At 60.3% G+C, this 10,606-nt stretch overlaps 1 protein-coding gene across 3 annotated transcripts in view; it reads right to left on the reverse strand.

The window, feature by feature from the left end:
• The window catches only part of PLEC (plectin), a 121,104-nt gene extending 110,951 nt beyond the window's left edge, over positions 1-10,153 (reverse strand). For all 3 annotated transcript variants that reach the window (XM_081013940.1, XM_081013939.1, XM_081013928.1), the window contains exons 1-3: positions 9,991-10,153; positions 7,993-8,033; positions 7,318-7,425 (exon numbers count right to left, since the gene is read on the reverse strand). In XM_081013940.1, coding sequence (XP_080870066.1) covers positions 7,318-7,425; positions 7,993-8,033; positions 9,991-10,138 — 297 coding nt within the window. In that variant the 5' untranslated portion in view covers positions 10,139-10,153. The remainder of the gene's footprint in view (positions 1-7,317; positions 7,426-7,992; positions 8,034-9,990) is intronic.
• Between the last annotated feature and the right edge of the window lie 453 nt (positions 10,154-10,606).

The raw sequence follows: 10,606 nt of genomic DNA on the forward strand, positions 1-10,606 counted from the left end.
AGGGGAGAAAGGCAGACACCAGGAAGAGAAATGATAATTAGCCAGGCTCCAGGCATTAAACAAAGCCTTTCCCCTCCCCAGTCTTTCCTCCCTGTCTCAGAAGAGAGATAAAAGTGAAACCACAACTCTCTCTGTAAAAACCGAGAACTCATGGAGCTCCAAGGAGGATGAGCCTAGGGAGAGGCGTGGCCTAGAAAAGAAAGCAGCATGAGGGCAAACTGTGGAACTCCCTGCCACAGGAGGCAGCCATAGCCACCAACCCAGATGCCTTAAAAGAGGACACGTTTATGGAGGGGAGGGCTATCCCTGCCTCCGCAGTTGCAGGCAGCACTGCCTCCCAACCTCGTTGCTGGGAAGGGCAGCTGAGCAGAGGAGGCTTGTGAGCTTCTTCCCGTCTGGGCATCTGAGCTGCCCCTGGGAGAACAGGATGCTGGGCTCCGTGGGCCCCCGGCCTCATCCAGCACAGGAAGCCCTCTCTCTTTCCCAACCCAAGAGGCTCTCATGGCTTCAAGCAAAGCAGCTGAGGTGCAAGCCCACCCAAGACCCCACGCCCCTTACGCACATGCACACACACACCCTCTGCACATAGACACTGGCACCCATGCATTGACAGGCACTCTCCCCCTTCAGAGCGCTCCCACGTGCATCCTTCCCCTGGCACACCCACCCATTCCCTGGTACAGGCTGGCCCGGGTGTGTGTGTGTCTCTATGGTCCTGCCACACAGCCAGGGGGTAGACTAGACAGCCCCTGGAGGACCCAAACTTTGGCTGCTGCAGGAGCACTTTGCTCTCCACCACCTGCCCCACCAGAGCTAGGAGCCCAGCCCCACCTGCCTCTCCCCTCGGCAGGCCCCACTTCCTCCATGCTGACTCACCCCCTGCTCTGGGGAAGGGGGCACACAGGTCCCAGAGTCTCTGGAGGACAGCTGCCACCAGCTGGGTCCCATTTTGGCCCAATGAAGGGGCACAGGCAGGACCAGGCGGGCAGAGAGATGGGCAGAGCCCCCTGGCTCAGGGCTGGAGCATCCTCAAGGACAGCTCTTCCAGGTCAGGGTAGGGAAAAGACACCCCCCCCCCTGTGGGTCCACTGCTGCTGCCCATCAGTGTGGGGCCAGTTGTGGCATGACTCTGTGCCCAAGGGAGCTCCTTCTGTCCCCAGGAGCCCAAAAAGCTCCCCCCATGTCCTGGTGGGGAGAGGGGGAAGACCTGGAGCCCGCCCCCCCCCCCCATTCCAGGGAAAGCGTGGCTAAGCACGGCCAGCCCTCTGGACCCTGTGAGATTTTGCTGCCTGCCTTCATCTCAGCAGCCAATTCCAGGCCCCTGAGGCCCCCCTTTCCCACCCTGGCACAGAATGCAGCCCCCTCTCAGGTGCACCCCCTTCATCCCCAATTGCCTCTTGCACTGGGGAGCCTGACATCAGGCTGCCTCTGCCAGGAAGTGGGGGGGGTGGTGGTTTAGCATCCTCCAGGGCGGCTGGGGGCTGAAGTGACAGTGCCAGCTCTGCCTCTACTTGGCACTTCGTGGTTGCCATGGACACAGCTTCCTGGGCACCAATAGGAAGATGGCAGGGGGGCACAAGCCCAGGTGAAATCAGGAGGCGCCCCACCCCCTGCCCCACACACCCCTCCTGCACAGGGGTTTCCCTGTGCCGTAAAGGCCTCTCTCCCCAAAGGGCTCAGCAAACTGGCCCCTTTCTGGCCTTTCCCCTGTGGATCCCACAGCCCCACTCACGCTTCCTCTGGGTCGCAAGAAGCTGCACGCTGCCCTAGAGAAGGACTGGAGGAGGGCAGGAAGGCTGGCTGTGAGCAGGAGCTCCAGATCCCAGCTGGACTGCTTGGCCTCAGGGCCAGGAACCAGCCCAGCAGGCAGAGGCCAGGCCCAGCTCCCCTAACCGGTTCCCGCCCCTGGGGGCCTGGCTTCTCCACCTTCTTCTCCCCACCCCCCAACTCCAGCACCCCCGGAGGCCTGGGAGGAAACCGCAGGGAGGGGGTGGGTGTCCAGGGAGCCCATGCCCCACAGCAGCACCCTCCCCCTGCCCAAGGGGCTCTGCCTGGAAAATGCACAGTGCCCCATGGATTCTGCTTTGCTTTGCCCACACAGCAGGGCCCGGAGTCTGCAGGGGGCGCCCAGCTCTGCCCCACTCTGCTCCCTGGGGACATCTGCTGCAGGCCAGGCCAGGCCAGCAGAGAACACAGACCGGCTCCCCACGACACCCACAGACAGGGCACAGCGGAAGCAGCAGCAGAAGCCGGCCAGGGGAGGCACCGTCCTGGCATCCCTCGGCCCCTGAGCCTGGCACTCTCCTGCCGCATCTTAGGAAGGAAGGAGGGCAGGCGGGCAAGCCGGCAGACCCCCCACCCCCGACCACTCACCGTCTCCGGGTGCGCGGGTGCGTCCTGCCCCTCTCCTGCCCACGAAGCATGTCTGCCTACCTTGCCAAGGCAGCCAGGAGAGCCGGCCGGGCATGGGCAGGGAGCAGCTGGCAGGCGGCAGGCGGCATGGGGAAGGGGCGACCCCGGCGGGGGCTCAGCGCCTGGCAGGCGTCCCGCGGAGCCCGGCAGCAGCGCCGGCAGCGATAAGTTGGGCTCGCCTTAGCAACATGCAGCCGTTTTTGCAGCGCAGGCTCCGCCTCCCGCTCTGCTGAGCACTGCAGCTCCTGCAGGGTGTGTGCGCGCGTGTGTGTGTGTGCATGCGTGTGCGCGTGTGCGTGCGCGACAGAGCCGGCGAGTGTCTATCTCGCCTCCGCACCCGCCCAGCGCCGAGCGGCCGGGCCGGCTGAATTATTAACCAGGGCACAGGCTGGCAGCAGAACAGAGCCCATTCAGACCCGGACAATGGACGGAGCCCATCCGCCCGCCCCGCTGCCAGCCTCACAAAGACAGAGCGCCCTGGCAGCCGGACCCACGCCGGGGCCTGCCAAGCAGGGGGGCACAGCGCCCTTCCCTCCTCGCCTGCCCACCCCGAGGCAGTGATCCTGCCCCCAGGGTCCCTGGCCCACTGGGCGAGCCCCGCCGGCCTCCCCCCTGGGACCCCCATCTCCCCCAGGGTGGGGCAGGCAAGGAATTCTGCCAGGCAAGGGCCGCTCTCTGACCTCGGCTGGCCTGACCCACAAGCACAGGGATATCCGGGGCCTCTGAGCACACAATCCCGGGGCAATGTCGCCTTCCACGGGAAAACAAAACGAGTAAATAGAGCGCGCACTTAGGGGAATATCGGGAGCCCCCTCTTCCCCCCTCCACCTTCAGCCCCTGCTCATCCCGCTGGAAGATGTGGTTAGAGAAAAGTGACAGCAGCCCTGAGGGGGGGCCACGGAAAATAAAAGGAAGTTGGGGGTCCCGCACCCCATTTTCTCTGCCCTTGGGGAGCCCCACTCAGATCACACCACGCGGCTTCATTTGCACCCCAACCACCGCCCCTCCCGGCCTTCCTGCTGTCCAATTCCTGATTCCCCTTTTGCCTGCCCTCCCACTGTGGGGCTGGGGGCACAGGACCCCCACCCTAGCTGCTATGCCCCGCTCTGAAGAGAGAAGCCCCGGCCTCGCCCGCACCCCATACAAACACACCCCACTGCTGCCCCCACATCTCCCGCTCGCCTTCCGCCAGGCGGAGACTGCAGGCAGCTGGGAGCCCCACCCTCGTTCCCCACAAGCCCGAGGAAACTCCGCGCCCCACCCAGGAGGAGCTCGGGCGAAGCCAAGAAGGCGCCGCTGCTCTCTGCCCCCCCAGCAATGCTCAAAAGGGAGCCGAGCTTCTCCCCCAGCGCGAAGCCTCTGCCGGTTGGAGAGACCCTCCGCTCGACCCTGTTCTTCGTGGGTAACATGGGGAGATGGGGGGGGGGTGACACTTGTGTTTTCCAAAGCCCTATTCACCCCCTGAGACACAATGTGCCACGTAGGCCGGGGAGCGGGGTTCTCTGCAAAGTGGCCCCTTCCCTTCTTGGAGGGGGTGCCCAAAACGAAAGGAAGCCACCCATGGGAGTCACCTAGGGCAAGAAGGACCCAATCTTCCAGGCGCAGGACCCCCTCCCAGGGCAGCTACAGACCCCCAGCCCCTGGCTCCCCAGTGCTATTAAGAGCCGCGCAACAGTCAGGCATTCAACTGGTGCAGCCTCCAAAAGCCAGGAGACACACTGGTGGGGAAACAGCTGCTTAGTGCCTGCCTGTCACACCCCAGCTAAAAGTTCAGGAGCCCAACCCCCCCCCCCATAAGAAATAAAAGTGGCGGAAGAGGCTGTGAGGTCTTGGGCCTCTGCTTGTGAGCTGCTGGTCCAGGCTGTGCTAGAGTCCTTCGTGGGCACTCCACAAGCAGGTGGCAGGGAGTCCCGCAGGCCATAACAGCAAGCCCTGAAGCCTAGAGATGGGCAGAGGTCTTGGAAGCAGGCACTTTAGCCTAGTCCTACCTGGAGATGCCACGGGGGGGGGGGGGTATGAACCCGGGAGATGCTCTGCCACTCAGCTAGCTACTTCCCTTCCCTTATTTGTGGCCCTTATAAGAGCTGGTAAAGCCCAGAGGCAGGCAGGGGCCCTGTTACTGATGCAAAAGGGCTCCATGCAGCCAGGCAAGAGCTGGCCCTGGGAGTAGAGGAGCCCGTTCCATTGGAAGAAGGTGGCACCCACAGCTCCCCCCACCCACAGCCCCCATTGCGCTACCTACAGGCCTCCTGAAGCAGCAGCAGCAGCAGCAGGAAGAGAACGCCAGGCAGCGGCGGGTGAAGGTCGGCTGCATGTGACCCCCCAGGATGGAGCCAGGGCCCCCAAGTGGCTCTTCGTGGGCAGCGTGGGTCTTGCCGAATGCAGCAAGCGGCCCAGGCTTAAATGGCAGGGGGCAGCGGGGGCGGAGGAGGAGCAGAGGAAAGGCCTCTTCCTGCCCACCCACCCGCGTGGTGCCTTGTCGATCTGGCACAGAGAACAAGGCCAGGCTGTCCGGAGCCACAGCAGCCCCACCCAAGGCCCCGGGGCAGGCGCTCAGCAAGGCTTCCTGGCGGACATTGCATCATAGAACCAGAGAAGGGTAGAGCTGGACGGGACCCCAGTGGTCATCTAGTCCACCCCCCTGCAAGACAGGACTCGCAACGGAAGCATCCCTGGCAGATGGCCACCCAAACTCTGCTTAAAAGGAGGTTCCCCACAGCAGGGGAACGGCAGGCAGAAGGTCCCAGGTTCAGTCCCAAACAGCATCTCACCTACATTGTGGGGTTGGACTAGATGACCCTCAGGTCCCTTCCACCTACGGTTCTGTGATTCTCTTCTCTCCGAGTCGGGCTGGGAATGTCCCCTGCCCAAGACCCCAGAGAGCCATTTCTGCAGACAAAACTGAGCAAGGCGGACCAGTGGCAGCTTCCAGGCCCCCTGCCTCAAACCCTGGACTAGACAGACCAGCGGCCTGACTCTGTATAAGGCACCTTCTTCCTACGCTCCAGGGACAGAGACGGAGAAGGGCTGTTGGGAAATGGCAGCACCCACAAACGAATCCATGAAAGGATGAGTCCTAGGCAGGCGTCATCCTGCGGCACTCACTGCCACAAGGCGGCTCCAGGGACTCAGCTACATTAGTAAGGAAACAACAATTTGGATGCGCTATAAACATGCAACACCAGATGTCGCCAGAGAGCAGGACATTTTTATACCCATTTTTATATAGGGGTTTGTTTGTTTGTTGTTATAACCATCTAATTTCTGACTTATTTATAGTGGGGGTTTTCCCCTGTGTGTAGATCCACATCAGGAACTGTGTACATTGACCTATAGAGTTTCACAACTGGCCAAACAGCCCCAGCCCAGAGGAAGGGGTCAAAGTGTTCAGGCTCCGCTCCCATGGCTTGCGCATGGGACAACTGTGGTGGGTCCTCCAGGAGAGACTCCTTAGGGAGCCGGGAGCATCTGTGCTCACCATCATCCCCCTCAGATAACAAGCCTCTTTGCACGCCTGTCTCTCAGAGGCAGGAGTGAAGTAGAAAAAGGAGCCTATGCAAGATCTGGGCCTCTTGGGACCCCTCTTCTCCACCCTGGGATGCCCGGGGTCCTCAATGTGGCACATGTGGGCACCTGGTGCCTTCAAACATCCTTCTTGGCATCTGCCAAGCCACTCTGTCCCTCCCAGGTGTTTATTATTATTATTATTATTATTATTATTATTATTATAGAAGGTGGCTTTCACATTCTTCACATTTATTTGTTTGGTTAGGGGGAGTTGCCTGCTTCGTTTGTTTGCTTTGAGTTGTGTTTATTCGTTAGAGAATATTAGGAGACCTTTTGCCTGTTGTGCTTTTCTGAAGGGGAATTCTGAGCACCAGATTCTCTTATTTGAAACGAGAATTTTGCAGTATCCATGAAAGTTGCGTAGATTTCGAAATAAGTTCAGAAAATTTTGGGGACCCCTCTGGTTTGCTCTGGTGCCCAGTTCTGCCCCCCCCCCCCCAGCCTCTTGCCTCTCCAGGGATCGTAAACTCACTGGGAGAAACGGGGGGGCCTCCCTCTCCCTTGGCACAGGTTGGAAAAGTGCTGCATGCATCCTTCACCCTCCGGCCATTGATTGATTGATTGATTGATTGATTGCATTTGTTTATTTCGCCCAGAAGCTCAAGGTGGCATATACATGGTTCTCCCCCCTCCTCATTGAATCTGCACAACAACAACCCTGGGAGGTAGAGCAAGCCGAGAGGCAGTGACTGGCCCAAGGTGGGCTTCATGGCTGAGTGGGGAGGACTTGAACCCAGGTCTCTCCCAACCCAACATGCCAACCATCACACGGCCACTGGCTCTCAAACAGGGTTTTGGAAGGGCTCATCCTGCAAGCCTCTCCCATCACACGCTTCATCTTCAGAGCTTGAATATTTTGCAATAGGAAGGCCAGTGGGAGCGGCCTCTTCTGCCCCTGAGCTACCTTTGCATCCCAAATGTTCAAAGCGGTTTGCAAATAACATTCAGCAATAAGTAACATATCCACCCACAATAAGCCCTGAGCTGGATCAACATAAAACACACCTCTTCCTTCTCCTGGGAAAGAAGCAAGTGGAGGAGGGAGGAAGCTGAGCAGAATCTCTCCACCTGCCCCCTGAGGGCCCTCAGCTCCCAGGTGTCCCCCCCCCCCCCAGGGTTCTGGCCTGTGGCGAAAGGATCCAGCCAGGAGAAGTTCATGGTGGTGGCAGCAGCAGCAGAGGCTCCTCAGAGTAGCCAACCAGCACCTCCCATGCCAGGTGCAAGGCGGGTGGCACAGGGGGTGAGGGGCAGCTGGGCCGGGCCTGAGCAGCAGGTGCAAAGCGGGGAGAGGCACCCTCTGGGCTTCCACCTAGCCGGGCACACCCTGACCATCCTCACCTGCTGCTTTGTTGCTGCCAGGGGCGCAGAGTCCGGCCCAGAGGGTGCTGCCTGCTCCTTCCTCTGACTGGGTGGCGGCTTTCCCTTGGCACTCTTCTTCCGGCGCTTCTGGAGGTGGCAGACAAAAAGAGGGAGGTCTGGGGACCTGCAAGCAGCCCTGAGACGCAGGCGCACCCCCTGCCCTCCAGTGCCCCCAGGGGGCAGAGGCCAGAAGGGGCGCAGGGTGGCTGCGTGCCAGCCTGCCGTGGACGTCTTTCTCTTCCCTCTCCTCCTCCTCCTTCTGCAACCAAGAGCCTTCTGTTCTCGCTGGCATGGTGAGGAGGCGAAGTGAGTGCCCTTGTCAAGTGCCCAGACAATGGGGGCCTTGAGGGCTCCCTGCCTGCCCCCTATCACGTGAAGGAGGACCCTCCCCTGCCCCGCCTGCAGCCCCACAGCAGGGCAGCAGCAGGCTCCAAGATGCTTCGGGGAAGGTTTGGGGCTGGCAGGAGAGGCCACTGCCAACAGGGCCAGTGTGGGGGCCAGAAGGCAAGATTATGCTTATGACCCCGTCCATCTGGCTGGGTAAGGTGTGGGGCCCAGGGGTCTGCAGGAGAGGCTGCAAAGCCTGAGGGTCAGGGGAGCCCCAGCAGGGAGCTCTAGGGTGGGCTGGGGGAGCAGACCCAGGCCTGGACTCACCTCGGAGGTTGTCTGGGACTTGCTTCCTCCCAGCTGCTGACCTGGGGGGAGAGAGTGGGGGGCAGAGAGTTAGGCCAGCAGTGAAGAGAAAAGAGAACACCCCACTCCAAGCCAGAGGGCAGGATGGAAGCCAGAGCAGGCTGGATCAGGCCCGTGGCCCAGCAAGCCCAGTATCCTGTTCTCACAGTGGCTGTGCAGTTGCCCATAATGGGAAGCGGGGCAAGCAGGATTGGAACCCAGACCCCGCCGTTTCCAGCAACTGAGATTCAGAAGCAACACTTCCTCCAGATGTGAAGAAAGAGGAGGGGGCTCAGGACTGGCACCCCTCTCAGGTGGGCCTTTCCTTGGCTCCTTGTCTTGGCTTCGTGGCTGTTGCCCTGCGCCCAGTTCCCAAGGAGGCCCAAATAACAGACACAGAGAAAGGAGAGGGACAAGGTGCTCCTTGATTATCCACCAGACAAAGCAGCCTGCGGAACAGAAGGCCACAGGAAATCACCTGCCACCTCAGGAAGGCCTCAGAAAGGGGGCCAAGGCAGTTGCTCTTCTGGATTCTGCTCCAGAATACTTTCTCCGAAACCGACACAACCTCGTTTGCTCCTGTGCTTCACCATAAACCACCCCAGACATCTTTAATAAAGGGCAGTAGAAATGGCCTAGAGGGCCCATCTAGTCCGGCATCCTGTTCCCACAGCGGCCAACAAGATTCCCCACAGGCAGCGGGGGTGGTGGCACCCTCAAGATGGGTGGGGGCTCAGCCCCCTGACCTGAAATATTGAAGGGACTGAAGCCCCTTCTGCCCCCTATCACCGGCACCCTGCTAGTAGCCTTCAATAGCCCTCTCCTCCATGAATTTGTCTCATAATCCTTTTAGTGCACCGTTAAACTATGGAACTCACTCCCACTTGAGCGCTTGTGCTTGAATCCTGCTTGCATCGGGGAGAACAGGAGGCTGGACAAGATGGGACATTGGCCTGATCCAGCCGGCTCTTGTGATGTTCTTACGGGTCCAGAGGGCCATTCCCCATGACCCCAAGGTCTCATTCCTGGTCAATCACCCCCTTCAGAGCCCGTGAGAGTATTTGAATTCTCAAGTGCCTCACTTTACGCTCTCTTGCATGGACTCACATTTGCTGTTTGGACGGCCATTCTGTCTCTGTGTTGCTCTGCATCAACATCGAGTTTTGACCTTGGATGAACTAACCCCAAATTCCTTCCAAATTGCAATGTTGGGAGTGGGGGCAGGAGGCAGAGAGGAACCAAGACAAGCCCTTCCGCATCCGGGCCAGAGGTCCATTGGGCGCAGCCTCGTGTTCCCACAGGGGCCTCTTCTGCCTCTCGCTCCTCAGAAATCATCTTAAGCCGGCTGCATGCTTTAAGCCAGCAAATAATGGGAATAATAATAATAATAATAAGCCACAGCCCTTATTTTCCTGAAGGAGAGACACTGGCAAAAGGTCAAAGGAGGGAGAAGATCGCTGCATTAGCTGGGGCATTATGGGACGGCAGCGTGGTCCAGTGAGGTGAGCCACTGAAAAGTTGTGGCTAAAGACATGTCTGTGAAATGGGCGCAGCAGCGATGCTACATGTTAGACCAGCGCAGGGAGCCAAGCCTCCAAGCCCTTTGGAGTCAGGAAGGACTGGAGGAGAACCTTGCTCACAGGAACTGCCTTGCAGGGGCAAAGGAAGGGCAGAGGGAGTGTGCCCCATATTGCTCACCCCCCAGTTCACTTTGAAGGGAGATAAATAAATGCATCACATCCAAGTATTATGATAAATAACACCCCCTCCAAAGCTGCAACAGACACCCCAAAAAATGGTCTCAAGGCCCCGCAGCCCTCTGCCTCCTGCTGCCCCTCCATCTGCCCCCCTGCAAGCGAGAGGAGGGGGTCAGGCCCAGAGCATCTCCCTCCCTCCTGCAGCCCCTTGGAAGGGCTCCCCTGCCTGGCAAGGATGCCCTGCGTGCCCACAGGGGGCTGGGTGGGCGGCCCCAGCACCTACCTGTCCAGAGACTGGGGGGCTGGCGTCCCCGCAGGGAGCAGAGCAGGAAGAGAGCCCAGACTCCCAGGGAGCCCAGCACCAGGGAAGCTACCCAGGCCACGCGCAGCCAGGCAGGATCGCTCAGTGCCCACGGGCTCAGGGAGGCCATACTCAGCCCGCCGTGCCACGCCAGCCGCTGCCTTTGGTGCGAGAGGGAGGGAGGAAGGAAGGAGGGTGTGCCGGCAGCAGCAGCAGCAGCAGCGGCCCCGTTAACCCTCGCCGGCCTGTCCGCGGCCCAGATGGGTTCCAGATGTGCAAGGCCCCATCCGCTGCCTCCCTCCCCACAGCTGGGCCGCTCCTGGTGAGTCAGACGGGCAGGGCAGGCTCTTAACCCTCAGTGGGAACACAGGACCGGCCAGGGCTGCCAGGGCCAGAGGAGTCCTGAGGGGGCACAGAGGACCCCCTTCTCCTCCCCACACCCCTGGAAGTGGAGGACAACAACTTCAGGGCTTTGTGCTGTCAATCAAAGGGCTTTTGAGGAGGAGGAAAGCGGGTCTCTGGCCCCAGGCCTGGCTCATATACAAGCGTGGCTTGTTGCCCCCTTGCCTAGTTGCTCCAATGCCCCCTCCCCCAGCAG

The sequence above is a fragment of the Podarcis pityusensis genome, assembly GCF_964106645.2.
Source record: "Podarcis pityusensis genome assembly, chromosome: 7".
Classification (NCBI taxonomy): domain Eukaryota; kingdom Metazoa; phylum Chordata; class Lepidosauria; order Squamata; family Lacertidae; genus Podarcis; species Podarcis pityusensis.